The following is a 26288-nucleotide window of genomic DNA, read 5'->3' as shown; positions in this document are numbered from 1 at the left end:
ACTGTACCTCGGTACACGTGACAATAAACTAAACTGATCTTCTTGTCCCACTATTTTACTGCTCAATTACAAAAATCTCTCAAAGTAACCCTACTTTGAAGAAGTTCTCCTCCTGTCTGTAGAAGAGCCCCGACCCGTCGCCTGACTATTTTAATACAAATGCTGCCTGGCCCCACCGAGTTCTTCCAACACTTTGACTTTTGCTCAGGAAACCAGCATCTGCAGTTCCGTGAGCCTCCAATTGCTAAGTTTTTTAAATCGATAACTGTAAAATAGTTTGCGAATTAAGTACTGAAACCCTCAGCTAACCCTCGCTTGAGGTGAGTCGAATCTTCTGGATGATTAAATATAACTATGAAATGGATCAAACCACATGCATGAGCACTTGTTGTGAGTCAATAATTGTCAAATTAACCAAAAATAAAATCGAATAAATCCCTTTAGGAACGAGTTGACTTAGCCTAACTTGCCCCTGTGTTTCGCCGTCACAATCTAACAATTTTCTCGTAAAACAAGGCATTTTTTTTCACATTATATTTTATCGAGGTGGAAGGTTTACTTTCAGGAATCTGGTCGGGTTTTTGGAAGACCTATGTTACTCTGGTAGCATATTTTTTTTAAAACACGTTGAAAGCAGAAACTGGCTGAATAAACTCGCTGGAAACCCAGGCAGGCAGCAATAACACGAGCGCAAGATTTTCATTTCATCCCGTTCTCAAAACCCGCATGAACGGGGGAAAGATTTGGACCGGTGCCACGGCGGAGAGAGTAGCTGTCGCTTTAAGAAAATGCTGGCGACTCAAACCCCTCGAAAAATGATCTTGCTTCTGTGAGATCTTTTTTTAAAGGATTTGTATTCAGTGCCCGGTCATAGCTTTGTCTCAACCCCCACCCACCCACACACACACGTACACTCTCTCTCTCACACACACGTACACTCCCTCTCATACACACTGCAACTCACACGGATCTCGTCAGATAGCCTTTATATTTGCATTCTCTGACACACCTTCAACTGGCGCAGAGTGGTCGAAGGATAGCGAGGGTGACGCAGGGAGGGTTTAGGCAAAGTTCAGAGGAACCCCAACCTTACAAAAGAAGCAAGCACACAGTGCATCACCCCATCTGCAGGAACCTTTCTGACCCTCTGCTACCACAGGGCTCGGCCGCTGTCAGGATGGGCTGGTTGAGCGCACTCTTGCTCCTCACGGTCATTGGAAAAGTTTGGACCATTTGCCGAATGCCCGAACGCCTATACCAGAGACCGCAGAGTGATCTGTGCCGAGCCGAACTGGCCGAGACAATCGTCTATGGCAAGGTGTTGGCCATCTACAAGGATGCCCACAGCGGGATCAGGCTCTACTTCATGCCAGACACGTATTCGGCGGAAGTGGAATTGTTGTGTAACCCATCTTCACACAGTTCGAAGTTGGGGGCGACTGGGTCCAGGTTTAACCTGACTGGACTGGGCCACGTCTTCTGTCGCCCCTACTCCGCCAACGTCATTGAAAACAACAGCTATTATTTCTTCATCAGGTATGACGGTGGGGGCAGTAGGTGAATGGTGGAGGGAAGGTCATGTATGGTCGCTGGGTGAGGGGGGGGGGGCGGGTGCTTCATTGTGCGAAGCCAGCACCCCGAAAGGTGGACTTTATTTGATCTACACCGCCGACAATTGCATTTATATCGATCCTATTTGCAATCCCACCATAAAACCAATTAGACTCAAAAAGCTGGAGTCTGACCCTAAGCGTCACCCATTCCTTCTCTCCAGAGATGCTGCCTGTCCCGCTAAGTTACTCCAGCTTTTTGTGTCTATCTTCGGTTTAAACCAGCATCTGCAGTTCCTTCCTTCCTACAACTTAAAACCAGTTACTCTCAATGCAAGACTGAATGTGCAGGTGGGAACTGCAGATGCTGGTTTACACCGAAGGTAGACACAGAAAGATTATCTCAACGGGACAGAGAGCATCTCTGGAGAAAAGGAATAGGTGACATTTTGGGTGGAGAACCTTCTTCAGATGTGGATTGTGCTCGCAGCCAAAGCCTAAAAGTAGAGGCATGGAATGAAGCAGCGAGGATACCTAAGTATCAGGAGCTTAAACCCATCATTGTAACAACAACAAAAATGAATCTACTGTTGACAAAGTTAGACTTGTGGATAAGCAACTCATTCTGTTTGTCGCCTAATTCAGTCTTTCTGAGTCCCATTCTGTGCAAGACCTCGTTTTACCGTTTGTCAAGTTTCTGCACAGGATCTCGTTTCATTGTTAGTCACGTTTCTGTAACTAAGAATTAATTTTACTGTCAGGTTTTGAGATACACTAATAGACTATCCGTAGTCCAATACTTTAAAGGTCGGCATCACATTTCACTCTGTCACATTACTTTCCCAAGGGTAATGGTACCTAAATCCAAATGGATCAAGTTTTTAGATGTTTGCATCAAATCTTCAGATCTTGCTGGATTCCATCATCGGTAAATTGCAATGGTATCCATGTACATAAATGGTGACAGAAAGTGTCCAAAATAAGACATCAGACATCAATGGGTTTGTGACTTGATGATTCCTGGTAGCTCCCAGGTAAAAGCATTCCACTGGTTATCTTAACATTAGTCTTGTAGAGATCCAGTCAGTGCATCGGTTAGTTTCCATGGTGTTGATTTTGATGAATCAGTGAATTATACAGATTTATAATATGGTGTCATATAATGGACAGGAAGTCATTGAGCTTAGTATTTCCATCCTGACCTAAAAAAATATAAATTTTGGTTAATCAAATTTTTCAGATTGTGGATAGATTTCCTCAAGTGCGCATCCAGGGATTTCAAAGGTTCAAAGGTTTCAAAGGCCTTTTATGTACCAATTAAGGTACACTGATATGCGAATTACCATAGAGCCATACGAAAAAAGAAAGCAGCATGACACACAACTGCATAAAAGATAACATAAACATCCACCACAGTGAATTCCCCACATTCCTCACTGTGATGGAAGGCAAAAAAGGCTCCTGCGGCTTAGAGTTCCCGAAGTCGGTCTCTGACCAGAGACCACGAGCTCCATGATGTTAAGTCTGCAAGCACCTATGTTTGGAGTTCCGAGGTTGATCCCTGGCAAAGGGATCGCGGGCTCCCCGATGTTAAAGTCCCATAGGCTCTCCGTAGTGGAGCTCTCAAAAGTTGGTCTCCAGCAAAGGCCGCCAATTCCTTGATGTTAGGCCACAGTGCGGACGGAGACACGATACAAAAAAAATTGCATCTCTATTGAGTTAAGAGATCAGAAAAAGTTTCCCACAACACCCCCCCCCCCCCCCACACATAAAACAAGCTAAAGACCACTAAAGTCATACATTTAACACATACTATTAAAACACAAAGGAGGAAGGGACAGACAGACAGTATTTGTTACTTGCAATGAATGTTTCTACCTCCGCCAGACTTTATGGTTATAAATAGTAAGATTAAATGAGAACTTACCAGTTTGAAGTTTGATCTCTATTTTATGAGGAGTTACGATGAAGGACTACGTGAAGAAGACCCCGTCCAGGCGTACACACGTCAATCTTCAAAGCAGCGGTGTGAAATCACAGATGATAATTACCGAAGAATAAGATACGTGAGACAAACATAACTTCCATGTGATCTTTATGAGGGTGGGAGCGGAGGGCACGTAGTCCCTCATCATAACTCCTCATAAAATAAAGATCAAACTTCAAACTGGTAAGTTCTCGTTTAATCTCACTATTTTACTTCAGAGTCACGTGAGTGACTACGTGAAGAGTTCAAAGCTCTGTGATTTCGTGCCGTAGATTCAAATCCAGGCATCTCACTGCATTGATTGACTCTAAATGAGTGAAAACAATTGATAATATACAACCATAACATTAATGTAATCAGTTAATTGTTTTATTTATCATAACAAAATTAATCCCCCTTTATTGCAAAGGAACATTTAATACTGAATCCAAAACAGCACCACCAAATGCCCCAGGGTCTGCTATTTCTTTATGGTAATACTTGTGAAACATCCATTCACTTGCCCATCCTGCGGCGCCGAGGATATGGTCTATTGGAACGTCCAAATCCTTGGCGGCCGATGTTGCTGCCGCCCTGGTGGAATGAGATTTAAATTTGTCAGTATCAATCCCTGCATCAACCAGCACCTGCTTCAGCCACCTTGAGATAGTCTGTACTGATACTTTCTTATGTGGATTTTTATGGCTGATAAACAATGCTGATTCTGCACCTCTTAAGTCTATGGTGGCCTCAATGTAACACTTTAAATGTGACACTACACATAGTCTTGGATCCGCAGGATATGCTGCAAAGACCAACTTACACCCTGTGACTCAAGGTCTGCTCTGTTTGAGTAAATCATAGACATAGAATGTAATTGCATCTGCTGTCATTACAATCCTATCTATACGTAATTTCAGTAATGTCTGTACTCTTTGTGCTGAAACTAATGCCATTAGCATGACTACCTTCATGGTAATTTTGGCTAAAGACAAAGCTGAAATGGGATTCCATTCCTGAAGTAACATCAGCACATCCCTCACATTCCAGATTTCTGTATATCTGGGTCTAGGAGGTTTGGAATTGAAAATTCCTTTCATGTACCTACAGACCAACGGGTGTGATCCTATCAGATGTTGTCCTGACTCTCTCCATAAATATGCAGCGAAGGCACTCCTTGCAGTATTGATCGCACTGTAACTTAAATTGAAATCAAAATAGAGTGTTGACAGAAACTCTAAAACATCTGGGATGTCTGCAGTGTGGTATGAAATATTCTGCCTTGCGCAAAACACCTCCCATTTCCTTATGTAAGAAATGTACTGCTTCTGGGTACTATCCCTCCAGGCTGCTGCAATTACATCCACAGTGCGATCTGATAGTCCTCTTCCGAGATATGGCCTTCTTAGAATCTGCAAATCAATAAATCAATACGATCATGTAAAGGATGCAAATCACCAGATACAGGGTGCACATGTAGGTTGTCTTGTCTTGGAATACCCTTAAGAGGTTTTGTGACCATTTTTAGCACTAGTGGGTACCACGGTTGTGTAGGCCAATCTGGGACCACCAACACTCATGAGGCAGAGTCCTGCTTGATCTTTTGTAGACACCTACTAATGAGACAAAAGGGAGGAAATGCATATTAAAACATTCCACCCCACTTTAGCGAGAATGCATCCACCGCTGTTGCACCTGAATCTGGTTCCCATGAAACATATTTAGGCAATTGGCGGTTCAGTCTAGATGCAAACAAGTCAATTTCTAGCATTCCAAATTGTGTAACAATTTTATTTAAAATGTCACGATTTAACATCCATTCCGTATTGTCATTGAACTTACGTGACCTGGTGTCTGCAATTATGTTGAATCTACCTGATAGGTAGATTGCCGAAAGCCAAATGTTTCGAATAATACACCAGTGCCAGATCACGTTTGCCAATCTGTCACACGATTCTGACTTGATTCCACCCATGTGATTGACATATGCTACAGTCGTAGTGTTGTCAATCTGAACCTGAACATGCAGATTTTGCACATTAACGCAATAAGCTTTAAGCCCATAAAATGTAACAATTCTAAGTAATTAATTCCATGTGCTTCGAGCAAAGTTACCTCTTCCACATTCCATCTACCTCCACAGCTGGTAATGGTATCAGTAGCTCCCCAACCTAGCGCACTTGCATCAGTCTGTAGAATGATAGCAGGTGTTTCAACCAGAATTTCTCTGGAAGCATATGAGACACTCTTAATCCACCATTGTATATCAGCAATTGCTGTTACTGGTAATTGCATGGGCCTATCAAAATGCCTAAAAATATCATCCAAATAAGCCATCATCAAATGGCCCTGGGCCCTTAGCAATGCTAGGACTGGTTTCAACAATTTTGTAAATTGTCTAGCGGCTGAGGTTAAACATTAGGCAATGCTTTGAACTGCCATTATTGATTCATCCAGTTAAATGTTAAATATGTTCGATCATTACCATGCACAGCCACAGAGTAATATGCATCTTGCAGATCTATGCTAGCCATATACCATTCTCTTGAAATTAGCTGCATAGCATTGGCAAATGTCTCCAATTTGAAATGTTTATACTGTACAAAAGGGTTAAGACTTGTTAAATCAAGAATGATTCTACAACCACCATCCTTTTTTGCTCTAGGAAAAATGCTAGATACAAATTGGTGGTTTTGGTGAACTGTCTTTTCAATGACCCCTTTCCTACTTAATATTTCAAGTTCCGCTTGAATGTTCATATTCTCTTCTTTTGAGAAAATACGCATTCGCCTTGGAACATGTTGAGTAGGAGGATCCAAATATGGGTAAAATTCACTTCTGAACCCCATAATACTGCACAGTATAAATGCATCAGATGTTATTTTTCGCCATTCTTTTAGGAAGAATTGTAACCTTCCCCCAAATTGCGAATGTGAAACATTTAATATGTTTCTTCCAGGACCAGACCCACCTACCTCAGGGTTTGCTGGTGTCAAATGTTGTCCCTTGCCCCTCGTGGGAATACTATGACCTCCACGCCCCGGAGCAGTGCGCCAATGGCGTGTATATGGGTACGAACGACTTGTTCCTTCACCAGCTCCAGCCATCCTTCGATACGGATATTGCCTTCGAACCGATCTGCCAGGCACCGGTGGTTTAATCATTCCCATGGTTTTCGCTTCTTCGTTCAGGTCTTTCACCCTTTTGGCTAGATTTTCTCCAAAGAGCAGGTTCGGCAATTGTATATTAGATGGTTTACAGAGCCCTGCAAATTTAGGATGTATGTTAGGTCTTATAGCACTTTTACGAATACAGTTTAATTCAAAGTGTGCATTACACATTAGTGCCAAAACATCCTGTTGTGACATTGTCACATGTTCTTCCTCCAGGTCTCTGGAAAAAGCCGTAATACTTGACCCCAGTAATCTCAATACCCGCTGTAACTTCATTTCTTGTGTGCGTACTGCGGTGCCCAAATAGCCCCATATTACATTATTTACTGCTGGGACTGCTAGCAGTGCACAATTCTGCGGGGTTTCATATTTTTTGACAGTCTCATCCATAGTTAGTTCTTACAACTGATGGGAAAGCAAGTAATTTATTGTTAATGCTATTTATTCTGCCAATGGTTGCCCTTTCAGTCTGGGACCTGAGAATATTTGGGCCAGACCTGGTACTCTGGGCTCTGTTATTGGGCTTTGGTCCTCGTATGATTCATTATCAGAATCTTGCAGCCCTGGAAATTCCTCCTCATAGTGGGGTTGATCTGGTATTTCCACCAGATGTTTCCAGTGCTGGCTCTACCATAGGCCTATGCATAGTAAACCCTTTTTCAGGCATTCTTGCAGGCTCTTCCATAGAGCCACATACTGGCAGCCCTTTTTTGGTTGCTGCTAGCGCTGACTCTCCTGTAGACCAACGCCTATATTGTCTTTCTCCAGACATTCCTGGTGCTGGCTCTCCTGTAGTCCAACCCATATATTCTCTTTCATAAGGCACTTCTGGCGCCGGTTCTCCTGTAGGCCAACATTTCCCAGGACCTTTCCTGGGTGCTCCCTGCGCTGGGTCTTCTTCAGGCCAACGCTGACTGTACTCCTCCTGGAGTGTGCCTTTGTAAATCATTTACCCCATGAGGAATTCCAGTTGAGCGACCCGATCTGACATGACCTCTTTCTGAGGTGGGGTCTCCGGGTCTGACTCATCCGAGTCTACTGGCCTTAGTTTTATTTTTGGCCTTACACCCTATAGGTGCTGTAATGGTACTTTTAGTAACCGTTTCTGTAGTCGCTGGCTTTTTTGCCGCTGACTTTTTACTTGGGCGCCCGCTACTCTCAGACCCTCTGTCCTCTTGAGTTTTAGCTGCGGTATGCTTTACTTTTCCCCCCTTTCTCCATGGTTTTTTACTTCCCTGCACTCAGCACACAGTTTCCACCGAAGAAAGTTGGCCTGAAGTGAAAGTGAAAGTACTTACCTTCAGGTTATTTCACTCATCGCTTGGGGGGCTCAGTTCCTCCCAACACGGTCGCAGCCGCTATGCGTCTGACGATATGGCGCGTGTGCACCTGGACGGGGTTTTCTTCACATAGTCACTCACGTGCTCTCCGAAGTAAACTCCCAGATCCACATTACCCGTTGACCAAAAAGTAAGTTCTTCAACTTCTGATTGATTTTTCTCCTGTTAAACTAAGGGGCCTGTCCCACTTAGACGACTTTTTAGGCGTGTGCAGTAGACTTTGCGCTCGCTACATGATCACCACATGGTCGCCACATGTTCACTGTTGGTCTCTAGTGAGTCTCCTTCATGGTCACAAGGAGTTCCCGCATTCTGGGAACTAGTCGCGGCCCCAGTATGGTTGCCGCAAAATTTTCAACATGTTGAAAAATTTTCTGCGACCAAAAATTGTTCGGCATGGAAAAAATCAATAATCCTGTAGTCGTAGGTGCAGTTGTAGTGGGGTTGCCATGTATTTATGGAGAGTATAGAAGTTATATAGAATGTATATAGAAGAAACACGTTACTTCTTAATTTTACCAACATGTTTAAAACATTTAGAAAAGCTCGCAGATGTCAGCTATTTTTATGTGATCAGAAGTCAAGGCCCAAAAACATGTTATTGCTTAGTTTATTTTGCTTTAGCTTAGAACATCATGGTAACTCAGAGATTGAAGATAAAGGGTAAGGACAGTGAGAGGTTAAAGTTAGTAAAAACATGCATGCTAAGCAGCCAAAGATAAGAACTGAAATTGTAATAAAACGCTGCCTGAAATTATGGATCAGAGAATACTTGGAGAGTAGCCAAGCTGTGGTATCTCTGAATGTTCCAGGCCCAAATTAAAGGCTTCTCATCTTCTTGAAGAATTCTCCGTGTCTGTGTCATCTTATCCTAACTTTGAGTCTTGTAAACCACGACAAATTGGCGCAGCGAGCAGGGTCGGTAAGAGACCATTAATTAAAAGACAAGTAGCCCAGGGCCTTCCCAGCCCCTAATGTGTAAGGACAACAGGACAAAGGTGGCCACCTAAAAACTATGCGGTTTTCCGCTTCATTTGGACTAATAACCTGTTGTTCATGATAAGCCATTGGGGACACAGAAGTGCCTAGGTAGTTAGAAGGTCTCTCCGACCCAAGAATCTGGCACTAAATTGTTCTAAAAAGGGGGACCGGGAGGAATGTCCAAGAAGGCCGCGCTATGTGTGGTGAGTAATAATAGTTGTGATAAGAAAGTAATGTGATAGTATTAAGAGTTTATTAAGACCTCGTGGTTACCACCCTGAGAAGTCAGGGGTTTGCACGGGCGAGGCAGGTATTAAGACCTTGTGGTTACCACCCTGAGAGGTCAAGGGTTTGCACAGGCGAGGCAGGTATTAAGACCTCATGTGTTGTACTTCCAGTGGCGCTGGTACCAGCAGCCTCCACCTACAGCCCGGTATCTTTTTGTTTTTTTGTTTATTTAGTTATGTAAAAGTGTGTTTTTTTGTGTTTTTTTTGTATTTTGATGTGGGGGAAGAGGGCACGGTGCGGGGGATACCGTCCTTCAGCCGCATCCTGGTGAAGACGCGACTATTATTCGAGTCGCGTCCTCGCCCCCCCCTCCCCCAGCGGCCTACCTACAGCGCTGATACATCGCGGGGTCCTGTGACTCTGCCCGGCTCGGGAGCTGCGGACTCGGGAGCTGCGGACTCCGGCTGCGGGAGACGGCTGATCGGGAGGTCCGGGCCGCTGAGGAGGAGGATGTTCACCGTCGGGGTTCGGCGTCGGCGTTCCACCAGCCCGGCGTGAGGGCCTGAACATCGGGCCACCCGGGGCGGCGACTGCGGGTGCTAGGAAGGCCTCGACCACGAGTGAACATCTGGGAAGAACGGAGGGGAGGCTGGCTGGACTATGGTGCCTTCCTCACCTTGGTGCCACTGTGTTATGTTGTGTCGTGGACTTTCAGTGTTTGTGCTTTTTTTTAAATTCTATTTTATTTTTAATATGTTTTATTATTTATTATTATTTATTTATTTTTATTTTTATGATACTGCCTGTAAGGGAAATTCATGTCGTTGTCTCTAACTGAGACAATGACAATAAATTTGAATACAATACAATACAATACTCATGGTTACCACCCTGAGAAGTCAGGGGTTTGCACAGGCGAGGCAGGTATTAAGACCTCGTGGTACCACCCTGAGAGGTCAGGTGTTTGCACGGGCGAGGCTGGTATTGTGTGGACAATGCCTTGGGTGACCAGGGGTCATACGGGCAAAATACGAATTTGGGGTAGGTGCGTGGCAGAAGGTGTACACAATGATAGAATATTGTAGAATAGCAGAAAGTAGAATAGCAATAATAATAGTGTATGGTTTAAGGACTGAGTGTCTTAACTGTTTGTGGAGATAAGCTTTCAGCATTCTTTAAGCTGAGAGATCAGAAAATAAATGTGTTTCCTTTGTCTGGAAATTAATGGGATGGTGTGTGGTCAGATGTTGAGTGACTAGGATTTTGATTGGTTGTGATCTTAGTGGGGTGTGGTTAGAATTTGAGTGACGGTGAGTCTGACTGGTCACGATCTGAATCAATGTCCAATCACAGCGTTCGGGAACCTGACTGATGGAGGTTTGGATCATCCTACTTTGGCTTGGGAGGGAGATAAGAATTATATAAATGTTAATTTTGAAATTTTAATACGTGTAGAAAATGAATAATTTCTTTGAAGTAAGAATGGAACGAATGTGATTTGTGTGTAAAAACCGGTTTTGAATGAATGAGGAAGTTTATATATGTGATAATTATTTTGTTTATTGTATTTGTAGACCACATTGTAAGGGTAAGTAAGTAAGTAAGTAAGTAAGTTTTATTTATATAGCACGTTTTAAGTCAACTCACATTGACACCAAAGTGTTTTACATAAAATAGATAATAAGTTTCCATAACAACCAGAGAAAAAGGTTAAAAATAAATAAATAAAGAAAATGGAACACAACAAATTATAGAGTTGAACACAAACGTCCCCCTACAGCAGAATCAAAAATTTCCACTGTGGATAGGTGTATGTTCCTTTAAATAAATTAGAAGCAATTTAGAAGGTTACGAACAGCTGTAAGATAACGATTAACTGTTTGTACCCTCGTAACCTAAAAGGAGAAGTTGGAAAATGTAGGTTGCTTGTTTTTTTTTGATGTTTCTTTTAGATTTCTTTTCAGTAAAGTTAATTTGCAAAATTGTTACTAGTGCTAGGAATTGGACAATTTAAATAGTGGTGAGAATGGATTGAAATAATTGGAAATAAGTTAATTGATGAAACATGACCAGCTTTTATGGTTTGTTGTTTTATGGTAAACATTCTGGTTGGAGAAGGGTAATGATTATTTGCTGAGATTTTAAGAATTTGCTGAGATTTGAGGAAGTGACCTAAGGAAGGCACTTTTAAGGTAAATGTGTGACTGAGAGGGCTAAAAAATACCTCACTCTATATCCCTGATGGGGGAGGAAATGGATTAGGACTTTGGAGGAGGAGAACGTGGAACGATTATTGGCTATGGGAGATTTGAAGGAACTGTTGGTGAAAGTGATAGGAACCACTAAACTGACAGAACTACTGAAGATGGCTGGTATAAAACGAGGTAGTTGAAAGTAGTTTTAGTTAATCGCCTTTGCTGACCGGTCATTTTCATTGGCTCATTGGGGAAAAAAACGTAAGCATGAGTTTTCAGAACCAAGGAGAACCGACAGGTAATGTTAAATGCCCGCCAAACTTCACATCTGTGTATCTCTGGCTTATTAAATGTTGGCTGGCTTCTTAAAAGTGTCTCCATTCATTCTCCCCCCCCCCCCCCCCCCCCCGTCTTTTAAAGGACTTATCATACACTGTGTTTAAGAAGGAGCTGCAGATGCTGAAAAATCGAAGGTAGACAAAACTGCTGGAGAAACTCAGCGGGTGAAGCAGCATCTATGGAGCGAAGGAAATAGGTGACGTTTCGGGTCGAGACCCTTCTTCAGACTGATCTGAGGGTGGGGATGGATAAGGGGGGAGAAAGGCTTCCTATTCAGCCTGTATATCCTTCTCATATTTGTAAACACATTGATTAAATCTCGCCAAAATCCTCCTTGCCATATAGCCTCAACACCTATAGTTTGGTGACTAGAACTGTTTAGCCTAACTCCAGCTGTGGCTTCAGCCTTGCGTTACACAGTCCCATTTTAATATCCCTGTGCTTATATTCTGTGTTTTAGATTTGTAAATCTTCCTAATCCCTTTATCTGGCTATTTTACTACCTTCAGAGAACTGTGGACATACACTCCAAATTGGAGTGTCTGGAAAGGATCTTTACCCAAAATGTTACCTGTTCCTTCTCTCCAGAGATGCTTCCTGTCCCACTGAATTACTCCAGCAATTTGTGTCTACATTTCACAATTGTCTGTTCCCAACTAATTAGGGCCTTCATCATTTATTATCTGTCTTCTCTTCATTTGTTCTTCCTCCCTATATGCGTTCTCACACTTTTCCAAGCTAAATTCCATTTGCCTCCTTTTGGCCCCTCTTCTCACTCCCCCTCCGCTCAGATGAACAAAAATAGAGTTTCCCTGGTCCTCACCTTTCACCCCACCAGCCTCTACATCCAACGCATTCTTCTCTGACATTTACGCCACCTCCAAAGTGATCCAACCATCCGGCACATCTTCCAATATCCTCCCCTTTATACCTACTGCTCAAACTATTCCCTCTGCAACTCTTTGGTTCACTCATTCCTTTCTACCCAACCACCCTCTCCCCAGATACTTTCCCCTGTACCTCCTCCTGCACAATGATCCAGGGACCACAACAGTCCTTCCAAGTAAGTCAGAGGTTAATGTACAACTCTTCCAACCTCATCTACCACATCCAGTGTTCCCGGTGACCTATTTTACCAAGCTTAGACCCGCCATCTTTTCGCAGAAGCTTTTCGCTCGGCCTGCCAAGATCTACTGGATCTCCTGGTTGCTAGCCATGTCATCTCCGCTTCCCATTCCCATATTGACCTTTATATTTTGGGTCTCCTCTATTGCCAGAGTGAGGCCACATGCAAAATGGAGGAACAGCACCTCGTATTCCACCTGGGTAGCTTAATACCCAAAGGTATGAACATTAAATTCACCAAATTTAGGTAATTAACATAAACGCCCCTTCTCCATCTCCCCCCTCCCCCCCCCCAATCTTACTCTCCCCTCCCTCTCTCCCCTGTGCCTCACCTCGACTCTCACCCATTTCTCCCTCTGTCCTTCCCTCTTTCCTTTCATCTACACACCTTCTGTCGTTTCATCTCTGGCCTTTGTCCAACCATTTGCCTATCAAAGAAACACCTTTACCTGTATCCGCCTATCACTTGCCAGGCCTTGTCCTGTCCCTCCACTCTTCCAGCTTTCTCCTCCCCACCGCACTCAAATTAAAGAAGGGTCCTGACCTGAAACGTCACCGATCCATGCTCTCCAGAGATGCTGCCTGACGCACTGAGTTACTCCGGCATTTGGGTCCTTCTTTTGTAAACCAGCACCTGCAGTTCCTTGTTCCTCGTTTTGCCCTTTACCCTGTTATCTTTACTTTTTATTTATAACTCAGCATTGTATTTCCTTAATTTCAACTGCCTTTATTTTTTCATTCACCCTCATTGCTTTCCTTATTTTATTTTTATATTCATTTCTACACTCTTTGTATTCCAGGAAGCTATCTGCAGCATTGAGATTGCAGTGCCTTCAACACCCAGCACATCAAGATTTAGAAATCTATTTAGTCTTATGAAGGACATATTTGCTCCAACCCCCTATTTTTTCTGACAATAATTTACTTGTATCCTTGTCAACTTCTGCACAATCTTATTTCAGTCTGGTACACTCAGCACCCCAATTTTCAAATGTTATTTGTGCTCTATTTTGCCCATTTCCATTACTATGCTAAATCTAAATGGATTCCCACAAGCACATTTTCCATGAGCCTATATTCATTTCCTAAGGCTGAGTCTGGTACCAAGCTCTCTCTGAAAGACATTTTAAGAAATCTGCGTGTGGCGATGCAGTGGTGGCAGTGCCCAGTGGTGGTACAGTGGCGCGGCAGTAGTGTTGCTGCCTTACAGCTCACGAGATCTGGGTTTGATCCTGACTATGGATGCCATCTGTATGGTGTTTGTTTGTTCTCCCTGTGACTGCGTGAGATTCTTCCAGGCGCTCCAGTTTCATCCCACACTCCAGAGACGTGCAGGTTTGTAAGTTAACTGGCTTCTGTAAATTGTCCCTAGTGTGTAGGATGGAACTAGTGTGAATGGATGATGTTGGTCGGCAAATACTCAGTGGTCGGAAGGGCCTGATTCCATTCTGTCTTTCTAAACTAAACTAAACTAAACTAAAGTAATCTAAACTAAACTAAGCTAAACTGAAATAAACTAAACATACCACGTTCACTGTTAAGTCTTCCGGTTTAAGATAATTGAGATCCACGTTAATATCGATTTAAGCTGTAAATTCTAACGCATCATAATGTACATGTTAAATAGTCATTACAGTTTTCATCATGAGCCAACACAGAAAACTTTGTTAGCATCTGAGAAATGGGAATGGGCAATTTTCTATTGTTATTGGAATTGGTTATTATTGTCACGTGCGGGTATACAGTGTAAAACTTTGTTTTGAGTGTGTCTAGGCAAATCATGAGTAAATCAGGTAATACTAAAGAGAAAATAAACACAGAGCACAATATATTGTTACAGCTACAGAGAAAGTGCAGATTAAAAAAAGTACAAGTACAGTAATGAGGTTGATTGGAAGAACGGGAATTCATCCTTCGCATATCCATTCAAGAATATGATAAGAGTCTGGTGCTACGTTCTTTCAAGCTTTTGTAATTTTTGCGCAATGAGGGAGAGGGGGGGAGGGAGGAATAGAATCACTGGTGCTCAGAATGGTCTTTGATTAAGTTGACTGCGTTCCTGAGGCATTGCGGAACATAGATGGAGTTAATGAGAAGAAGACTTATTTGAGGGTTGTGTTCACAACTTTCTGCAATTTCTTGCAGTTTTGGACAGGGTTGATGAGTGTTTGTCATATCAAGTTAAGATGCATCTAGATTTGATGCTTTCTCTGGTACATCTAAGAAACTGATAAGAGTCTTTGGAGAAATACCAATATTCCTTAATCAGCTGCAGATGTAGAGGTGTTGGTGGGCTTTATTGGTGCTGGCAACAATGTGGTTGTACCAGGAAAAATTGATGCCGTTATTTGAATCTAAGAACTTAATACTCTCAAGCACTTCGGCACCTTTCATAGAAACGATGGTTTCTACTCCACCCCACTTCCCTGAAATTGTTGACCAACTCCTTAATCAGTTGAGTTCAGCTTATTGTCACGTGTATCGATGTTCAGTGAAATGCTATTGTTGCGTGTTAACCAGTCAGCGGAAAAACAATACATGATTACGATCGAGCCTGTGTCAGTGAACACATGATAAAGGATTAACGTTTAGTGCAAGGTAAAGCCAGTAAAGTACGATCAAAGATAGTTTGAGGGTCCCCGATGTGGGATATAGTGGTTCAGAACTGTTGTCTGGTTACGGTAGGATGGTTCAGTTGTCTGATAACAGCTGGGAAGAAACTATCCCTGAATCTTGCTCATATTGAGGGAGAGGTTGTCGTATTGACACCATGCTAGTAAACTCTCTGTAAGGAGAATTGATGGGGTCAGGTTATTAAACAAGTCCGTCAACTGCTGGGGAACATGTCCATTAACCACAGTGACAAAGAGCAGCTGTGAGCTCAAGGTTGCAACTGCTTGGGTGTTTGGTACATCCTAATCACCCTATGTAGATAAGCACACCTGTTTGTTGTGCAGTGCAGTGTGTTCTGTGTGAATATGTTAGTTGAATGTCCCGTGTCTTTTGTCTGCCTGTCACGTTCAGTCTTCATTCCTTTAGTTGTAATTTCATAGTTTATTTGTTTTGGTAATTATGATATGTCCAGTATTAGTTAGGGTCTGCAGATGGTTTAATGCTTTGTCTGATGCTGTATAACCATTGTGCCTGAATAAAACATTTTCAACCCCACTGCTGGACTCGGCAAATGAGAATTCAGTGACCCTGCACTCTCTATATCCATCCTGTACTCCACCCTGTCATTGTTCGAGGTCTGCCTTACAATGGATACAAACACAGCCACAAACACAAACACGGTACTCTGGATTGAGGCCACATGTTAAGGCCACGTCAGGGCTTTAAGTGTTGTGATTACTTTGGCCCTGTTAATTCTTCATCTCCTTAGGCAGTCAGTCTGCATCAAGAATGAATTGCTCCCCCTGCAGTTGTGTGGGGTGTGAGCTGATGAGGCCAATGTAGAAATTGTTGAGGCTTCCGCAGATGGTAGGCTCGGTCTCGGTCATGTTTATAATTCACATTTTAAGAATAGGGATTGATGTATGTTTCCAAAATTTAAGTATCAGTTTTTTTGCTGTTATCAGGCCATAATTAAGGAAAGGTCTTTGAAATAGTGATAGTTCAGAACAGGCTTCTTAAGTACCTAGAGTGATCAGTTCCATATCGGGATCCAATTTTATTTTTAGTGTTTTAGAAAAAATTTCAAAAATACCTCTCCAGAAATTATATAACTTTATACAAGATGCAAAGGAATGGGTTATAGTTGCTTCCTGAAGGAGACATTTATCACAAATAGGAGATACATTTGGAAAGATCTTATTCAGTTTAGACTTTGAATAATAGAGTCTGTGCAGTATTTTAAATTGAATTAACGAATGCCTAACGTTAAGAGAACAGTTGTGTATATATAGAAGGTTTTCCTCCCATCTGTCTTTTAATATTTTTAGGCCAAGCTCATCTTCCCAAGCTTGGCCTAATTACTTCTGACGTTTAAAAGGTATTATACAGATATGATATTAGCTTGTTTGAATCCGAGTTTCTATTCATACATTCGTCTAGTGTGTCTGGCAACATAGATTGATAGTCTTGGATATATGAATTCAGATAGTCTCGTATTTGAAGGTATCTAAAATATTGGCTACCTTTCAGATGATATTTCGACTGTAATTCTTGAAATGAGAGAAGAGTTCCCATCTCATAAAGGTCTCCCAGTTTTTTAATTCCTAATCTTCCCAAATGTGTGAACGTTTTGTCTAAAATAGACGGCTTGAACGACAGGTTGTTGGTAATTGATGAGAGAAGAGATACATTTCTCAGTTTAAGGGTTGACTTCACTTGTTTCCAGATTCGTAAGGTACTATGGATAATCGGATTTTTCTCATATAGTGTTTTCTTCAAATTTATTGGAGAGAGAAGAATCGCGCCTATATTAAAAGTCGAACAATCCTCTCTTTCCATTATTAACCATTTTACCTGTTGGCATGTGTTGTCCATCCAATAGATTAAGTTTTTAATATTTGTTGCCCAGTAATTGTATAAAAAATTGGGGAAAGCCAATCCGCCAATTTCTTTGGGTTTACATAGATGTCGTTTATGGATTCTATGTGTTTTATAATCCTAAATAAAGTTTGTGATCAGTCAAGTTTTTTTGAAAAAATTTTAGAAAGATAAATTGGCATTGATTGAAATAAGTACAGGATTTGAGGAAGGAAGATCATCTTTATGGCATTTATTCTGCCTATGAGAGACATCAGAAGCGTTTTCCAAAATTGAGTAAGGGCATTTAATTTGGTAATTAATGGAGGAAAGTTTGTTTGAAATAGAGAAGTGTATTTTCTGGTTACATGAACTCCAAGATATTTAAATTTTTCCGGAGCAATTCTAAATGGGAATTTTAGAAGGTGTCGGATCTTGATTATTGACATGATTTCCCTTTTGTTCCAATTTATTCTATATCCTAAAAAGGAACCGAATTCCTCTATAACATTTAGTATACTTGGAATGCTAACTTGGGAATTCGTAATATAAAGTAATACATCATACTGCATATAATGATATTTTATTATTAGAATATTTAGTGTTGTAGCCGTGAATATTCGGATGTACTCTTATACTTTTTGCTAATGCCCCTGTTTCCATGCGGTTCCCGGAGGTTGCAGGTGGTTGCCGGAGGTTGCAGGTAGTGGAAGCAGGTGGGGGAGACTGACAAAAACCTCCGTGAACCTCCAGGAACTGCACGAAAACCTTGGGTGGGGCACAGAGTCTCCAGAGGTTTCCGTTCAGGTTTCCTAAGTGGGACAGGGGCATAACAGTTCAATCATGAGGGCAAATAACAGGGGTGATAATGCACAACCCTGTCTATTGCCCCTGGATAGTTGAAATTGAGCTGAGAATAGGTGATTGGTCAGTATTCTGGCTGTCATATAGCAATTTTATCCATGAAATAAAATTTTCTCTCAGCTGGAATTTTTGCAATACTGTAAAAATATATTTCCATTCTACTTGGTTAAATGCTTTTTCTGCGTCTAATGAAATAATTGATAAGTCTTCCTTTATTGTTCCGTGTGAATACATTATATTAAACAGGTGTCTCAAATTGTTAAACGAGTGTCTCTTAGGAATAAACCCAGTTTGATCAGAATGTATTAATTTATTAATATTTTCTGATCGGTATTTAACAGGGCAATTGCTCTGTTAATGATCCCGGGTCTTCCAGATCTTTATCTTTTTTGGGTATCAATGTAATAGTTGATTCGGCTAAGGTTTGTGGTAGCGTCTGTTCTTTAAATGCGTTTATATAAAGGTTATGTAAACGCGGGGAGATTATATCATAAATTATTTTATAAAATTCATTACTAAACCCGTCTGGGCCTGGTATTTTGCCATTCTTCAATGAATTGATAGTCTCTTCAGTTTCTTTAATTGTAATCTGTGCACCTAATTCGTCATGTTCCACCACGTTAAGTGACGGAAGATTATAGTTATCAAGGAAGTTGTAATTTTTCTCATTTCTGTTGATGTTTTGGATGTATATAACTTTTGATAGAATTGGACAAATTTTTCGTTAATATCTTTTGGAAATGTGAACAGTTCACCTTTTTCTGATCAGATTTTTTGAATAGTCTGATCCCTTTCCACTTTTCTCAACTTACGTGCTAGAAGTTTATGCGGTTTGTCGCCGAATTCAAGGTTTTCCTGTTTAGTAATTTGAAATAGCCTGATAACTCATGCAGAGAGATTTCGATTTAGCTTGAATTTTAATACTGCTATCTTATTATGTTTATCCATAGACAGATCTGTCGCATACTCTGAATCCAGCTGTCTGATCTGTTCTTCTAATTGCAATTGTTCCATCCTGTTCTTTTTGTTTTGATATGCTTGATATGAAATGATAGAACTCTAACAATGGCCTTAAAGGTTTCCCATAATAATGAAGCCGAAATACCTGGAGTATCATTGGTCTCAAAAAAGAATTCCATCTGTTGTTTTAAATATTCACAGCAAACTGGGTTAGTTAGTATTTGGGGATTAAACCTCCAGAACGATTTTTTATTGTACATTACTTCTAGTTTTAGGGAGAAGGTTAGCAGGGAGTGATCGGAAATAATACTGTTATGATATTTGGGATTAGTTGTAAAAGGTATTAACTTTGTGTCCACCAGAAAATAGTCAATACGTGTATAAGTTTTATGTACGGATGAATAAAAGGAATATTCCCTTCTGGATGGATTTGCAATCCTCCATACGTCTGTTATATTTGTGTTTTTTATATATGTATTTAGGAATTCGCTGGATTTTCATTTTGTGTTATATCTCTTTTGATGTGAGGATTTATCCAAATATTGAACCAAAACACAGTTGAAATCCCTCCCGATTATCAGGTTTTGCTGGGTAGAATCTGAGATGGACTCAGAACTGCTGTAGTTTTGGGAGCAACAGCAGCAGGAGTTTAGCAAGAGATACGACTGATTGGCTCTAGCCCAAGTGGGAGGAGAGAAGTGAGTCAGTGCCGGGAAAACAGTTGAAAACTGAGGAATTTGGGTTGTAAATTGGTAAATCAGGCAATTTATCAGTCAATTTAAGCAAGACGGCTCTTAGCGAGCGGCAGTGAGTGAGTGGCCCTGTGAGGGAAGTGTGAGTCTTTGGCGAGGAGACCATGCAATACGCTTGAGAGGTAGAGACGAAAGAAGATGTCAGGCAAGCTGATTCAGTGCGATGCTTGCAGTATGTGGGAGGTCAAGGACACCGCTGGTGCCTCTGGCTGCTACAAATGCGAGAAGTGCATCCAGGTAGAGCTCCTGAAGGGCCGTGTTGGGGAACTTGAGAAGCAAGTGGATGACCTCCGGTTCGTCCGAGAAACGGAGTCGTTCCTCGACAAGTCCTACAGTACGATTGTTACACCTAAGGTACTGGAAGAGAGAAGGTGGGAGACAGTGAGAACGGGAGGGAAGCATGGAATGCCAATGTCCCCGGGTGTTGTACCTCTTGTGAACAGGTTCACCCGCTTAGAAGCTGTCGGGACAGAAGAGGTGTTTACACTGGGCGGCGGACTGGCTTGTGATGCGAATAGGGCTGTTGAGCCAAAACCAAAAAGGCCTAAGGCAGGCAACGCCATTGTAGTGGGAGACTCCATTGTGAGAGGTACGGACAGGGGTTTCTGCGGCAACAGACTGGATGCGAGGATGGTGTGCTGCTTTCCTGGTGCCAGGATCCAGGATGTCACGGACAGAGTGCAGAAAATCCTCAAGGGCGAAGGTGAACATCCGGAAGTGGTAGTGCATGTCGGCACAAACGATGTCGGAAAGAAGGGGATGAATATTCTGCAGCGTGACTTTAGAGAGCTCGGAAAAATGCTGAAAAGCAGGACCTCCAGGGTTGTTATCTCCGGTGTGCTTCCAGTTCCTCGTGCTGGCGAGAGCAGGAACAGGGAGATACGGGACCTGAACGTGTGGCTGAGGAACTGGTGCACGGGGCAGGGATTTAGATTCTTAGATCACTGGGATCTGTTTTGGGGTAAGGGGGAACTGTACAAAAGGGACGGATTACATCTTAACAGGTGTGGGACCAGCATTCTAGCAGGCAGGTTTGCCACTGCTACACGGGTGGTTTTAAACTGAATAAGGGGGGTGGGGTGTCGAATGGGATAGTGGAGGATGGAGTTAAAGGGAAAGGGTTTCTTAAATGTGTGAGCGTAGAGACAGAGGGGTGTAAAATGAGGGTAGAAGCAATAGGTAGCAAGGTGAAAAGTAAAAGTGGCAGGCAGACAAAACCAGGGCAAAAATCAAAAAGGGCCACTTTTCAACATAATTATATAAGGGGTAAGTGTAGTAAAAACAAGCCTGAAGGCTTTGTGTCTCAATGCAAGGAGCATTCGTAATAAGGTGGATGCGTTGAATGTGCAGATAACTATTAATGACTATGATATAGTTGAGATCACGGAGACATGGCTCCAGGGTGACCAAGGCTGGGAGCTGAACATCCAGGGATATTCAATATTCAGGAGGGATAGAGAGAAAGGAAAAGGAGGTGGGGTAGCGTTGCTGGTTAGAGAGGAGATTAATGCAATGGAAAGGAAGGACATTAGTTTGGAGGATGAGGAATCGGTATGGGCAGAGCTGCGAAACACTAAGGGGCAGAAAACGCTGGTGGGTGTTGTGTACAGGCCACCTAACAGTAGTAGTGAAGTTGGAGATGGTATCAAACAGGAAATTAGAAATGCGTGCGACAAAGGCAAAACCGTTATAATGGGTGACTTCAATCTACATATAGATTGGGTGAATCAAATTGGCAGGGGTGCTGAGGAAGAGGATTTATTGGAATGTATGCGGGATAGTTATCTAAATCAACATGTAGAGGAACCAACGAGAGAGCAGGCTATTTTAGACTGGGTATTGAATAATGAGGAAGGGTTAGTTAGCAGTCTTGTTGTACGTGCCCCCTTGGGCAAGAGTGACCATAATATGGTTGAGTTCTTCATTAGGATGGAGAGTGACATTGTTAATTCAGAAACAATGATTCTGAACTTAAAGAAAGGTAACTTTGAGGGTATGAGACGTGAATTGGCCAAGATTGACTGGCAATTAATTCTAAAAGGGTTGACGGTGGATATGCAATGGAAGACATTTAAAGACTGCATGGATGAACTACAAAAATTGTTCATCCCAGTTTTGCAAAAGAATAAATCAGGGAAGGTAGTACATCCGTGGATAACAAGGGAAATCAGGGATAGTATCAAAGCGAAGGATGATGCGTACAAATTAGCCAGAAAAAGCAGCATACCGGAGGACTGGGAGAAATTCAGAGACCAGCAGAGGAGGACAAAGGGCTTAATTAGGAAAGGAAAAATAGATTATGAAAGAAAACTGGCAGGGAACATAAAAACTGACTGCAAAAGTTTTTATAGATATGTGAAAAGAAAGAGATTAGTTAAAACAAATGTAGGTCCCTTGCAGTCAGAAACAGGTGAGTTGATCATGGGGAACAAGGATATGGCGGACCAATTGAATAACTACTTTGGTTCCGTCTTCACTAAGGAAGACATAAATAATCTGCCGGAAATAGCAGGGGACCGCGGGTCAAAGGATTTGGTGAAATCATTGGACAAAGTCAGCATGGATTTACAAAAGGTAAATCATGTCTGACGAATCTTATATAATTTTTCGAGGATGTAATTAGTAGCGTGGATAGGGGAGAACCAGTGGATGTGGTGTATCTGGACTTCCAGAAGGCTTTCGACAAGGTCCCACATAAGAGATTAGTATACAAACTTAAAGCACACGGCATTGGGGGTTCAGTGTTGATGTGGATAGAGAACTGGCTGGCAAACAGGAAGCAAAGAGTAGGAGTAAACGGGTCCTTTTCACAATGGCAGGCAGTGACTAGTGGGGTACTGCAAGGCTCAGTGCTGGGACCCCAGCTATGTACAATATATATTAATGATCTGGATGAGGGAATTGAATGCAATATCTCCAAGTTTGCGGATGACACTAAGCTGGGGGGCAGTGTTAGCTGTGAGGAGGATGCTAGGAGACTGCAAGGTGACTTGGATAGGCTGGGTGAGTGGGCAAATGTTTGGCAGATGCAGTATAATGTGGATAAATGTGAGGTTATCCATTTTGGTGGCAAAAACAGGAAAGCAGACTATTATCTAAATGGTGGCCGACTAGGAAAAGGGGAGATGCAGCGAGACCTGGGTGTCATGGTACACCAGTCATTGAAAGTAGGCATGCAGGTGCAGCAGGCAGTGAAGAAAGCGAATGGTATGTTAGCTTTCATAGCAAAAGGATTTGAGTATAGGAGCAGGGAGGTTCTACTGCAGTTGTACAGGGTCTTGGTGAGACCACACCTGGAGTATTGCGTACAGTTTTGGTCTCCAAATCTGAGGAAGGACATTATTGCCATAGAGGGAATGCAGAGAAGGTTCACCAGACTGATTCCTGGGATGTCAGGACTGTCTTATGAAGAAAGACTGGATAGACTTGGTTTATACTCTCTAGAATTTAGGAGATTGAGAGGGGATCTTATAGAAACTTATAAAATTCTTAAGGGGTTGGACAGGCTAGATTCAGGAAGATTGCTCCCGATGTTGGGGAAGTCCAGGACAAGGGGTCACAGCTTAAGGATAAGGGGGAAATCCTTTAAAACCGAGATGAGAAGAACTTTTTTCACACAGAGAGTGGTGAATCTCTGGAACTCTCTGCCACAGATGGTAGTCGAGGCCAATTCATTGGCTATATTTAAGAGAGAGTTAGATGTGGCCCTTGTGGCTAAGGGGATCAGAGGGTATGGAGAGAAGGCAGGTACGGGATACTGAGTTGAATGATCAGCCATGATCATATTGAATGGCGGTGCAGGCTCGAAGGGCCGAATGGCCTACTCCTGCACCTAATTTCTATGTTTCTATGTTTCTATGAGATTATATTTAAAAATTTATTAAAAAATTGCGGATTATCAAAGTTGGGAGAGTAGACATTCACCATAGTAAGTGGGATAGAATATATCTCCCCAGATACTATGACGTACCTACACTCTTTCTCTGCTATGGTGGTTTTATGTTTAAATGGTATAACCTTACGAATTATAATTGAGTACCTCTGGTTTAGGAGAGAAATGAGGAGTGATATATTTGACCAATCCAGTTAGCCTTCAGCCTGATATGAACTCGATATTTGAGGTGCGCCTCCTGTAAAAAATATTATATCAGCATTAATCGATTTTAATTGGGCAAGAACCTTCCCCCTTTTAATTGACTCATTAACGCCCCTCTAACTAAAAAATGTAATTCCTCCAGATTTCTTCAGAGGGTCGTCTTGCATTATAACTTACATGGTTTCCCTTGTTTCAGATGGGCCAACACAATATATAAAATCAACCTTCTGGTTAGTGGGTGGGTGATCCCAATTCCAAAATCCTGCAGGTATATCACAAGAAAAAGTGCCTTGAGAAGAATAAGCGAACAAAGTGCTAAATAATGTAAATAATACAAACAAACAGCGTTTGAAAACACTGCGTGCAGCCCACACCCTGGTGGGATATTTCGTGTGAGCTTCCGTGGATGTTAATTACATTTAGCTCCGCCCCTTACAGAGTAATATTGCAAAAAAACGGACTAAACACGATATTATGTAAAAAGAAAAAACAGAAAGCAGACCATAAATAATTTCCTCTGAGAGAGTTACATTTCTTCTTATAGCTTGCCACTAAGTGGGTATTTATTATTTAAATACCATATTTAAATTACAAAGTCTTGCTTATTGATATTAGTATGTTAAATACATAACTGGTTAAAAAACTGTCAGGCTTGAAGGGGTCAATTAGAACCTCCAACAGTCTCACTGGCAGAACGAGAGCTCTCTCTTTCTCTCTCTCCTCCCCTCTCAAACCGCCATCAACGATCCCATCGCTTCCCTATTAGTCTAATACCTGCTCATCTCATACTCCCACTTGCCAATACCAATCTTCACCCGTTTGACCCCTCTTCCTCTGCTAGAGCCACCCTGCGACTTACTCTCCTCTCTAATTGTCTTAGCCCACCCAAGTTCCCCCTGATAGTCCACACTAAATCCTGCCTACAATAACCTACTGTTTCCCCATCTCACATCTCCTTCCTCTACCCCCTGCCCCACTAACTATTGGTTCCCTTACCCCTCCTTAACCAACTTTCTAACATATTCCCTCTCGCTCTGACCTGGTAATTGCTGGAAATTCCAACCCCCCCAATCAGATAGATATTAACTATATTTTAAATATAAAACAATACATTCACCGTTACCTAGAATTAGTAAATCTCATAACTATTAGATATTAGATTAAAATAAACGGGTTAGTATTAGGTATTAGGTTAAAATAACGGTTTGGTACATTTGTTAGTATTTTATGTGATCATCATAGCTTCAATTATATAATTTGTTAGTGTATTATGTAGTTACCATACGTTTAAATTGTTTTCAATGCTGTGTAGTTCAAAGCTCTTGAACACTCCCCTCGTAAACATGGGGACCTTGAACAGTTTCCCCGCATACATTCCCCAATCTATCTCTGATAAGTATGTCTAGACTTAACCGCCTGTGAACCTGTCGGCCCTTATATGCAGGTTTTTATATATATCTTTTTAAAAAACACACATTATATCAGTCTACCTCTTATAAATACATATAAAAGATATGTTAAACACACGAATTAACAAACAGGTTCAGTGAAGGTTCAATAGGCCATAGCCCTCCTAATCATACAGAGCTATGCCAAATATTACTTATCTACTTATCCCTTTAAGTCCTTTTTAACTATTGCGCGTATGGAGACACAATGCATCTTCTGGGTCGATGAAGAAATGCTCCGATTCTCCGTATGTGGCAGGATACATTAATTTGGCAGGATACATTATTCCATATCTTAAGTCTGAGATGTTTCTGAGGATAACATGCGTCTTGGTGAAAAGTGCACGCTTCTTGACAACCTCTGCTGGATAGTCTCTAAAGATTCTTATATTTTCTCCTTCAAACATCAGGGTTCTTGCGCTTGCCACTTTCTTCATGATATCTTCCAGAACTGATAGGTCATGTAGTTTAAGAATAATTTGTCTTGGTGGGGCTCCAGCACCTGATCAGGCTCTCTGAATGGACACAATCTACACACAGCGCTGTCAAAAAAGAGCAGAGAGAATCATCAGAGACACACTACATCCAGCTCACTCCCTGCTCAAACACAAAAACTGCACATACAACCTCAGGCACAGACGAGCGGACAGCATCGCCACAAACAGAACACGCTTTTTTAAGAGCTTCTTCCCTGCCACAGAGAGACTCTTGGCCAAAACAAAATGAACTGATGTCCTGACCTACCTCATAACATATCATATTATATCATATTATATTGTCTCCTGGGCCTGTGCAATTTAC

The 26288-nt window shown here is 41.9% G+C and overlaps 1 protein-coding gene across 1 annotated transcript in view; it reads left to right on the top strand.

The window, feature by feature from the left end:
• Positions 1-903: 903 nt before the first annotated feature.
• The window catches only part of LOC116983412 (coiled-coil domain-containing protein 3-like), a 57811-nt gene continuing 32426 nt past the window's right edge, over positions 904-26288 (top strand). Inside the window, exon 1 of the mRNA XM_033037174.1 lies at positions 904-1536. Within this exon, the coding sequence (XP_032893065.1) occupies positions 1178-1536 (359 nt within the window). The 5' untranslated portion in view covers positions 904-1177. The remainder of the gene's footprint in view (positions 1537-26288) is intronic.

This window comes from Amblyraja radiata, chromosome 18, assembly GCF_010909765.2.
Source record: "Amblyraja radiata isolate CabotCenter1 chromosome 18, sAmbRad1.1.pri, whole genome shotgun sequence".
NCBI lineage: Eukaryota > Metazoa > Chordata > Chondrichthyes > Rajiformes > Rajidae > Amblyraja > Amblyraja radiata.
This window is presented reverse-complemented; position numbering and strand designations above follow the sequence as displayed.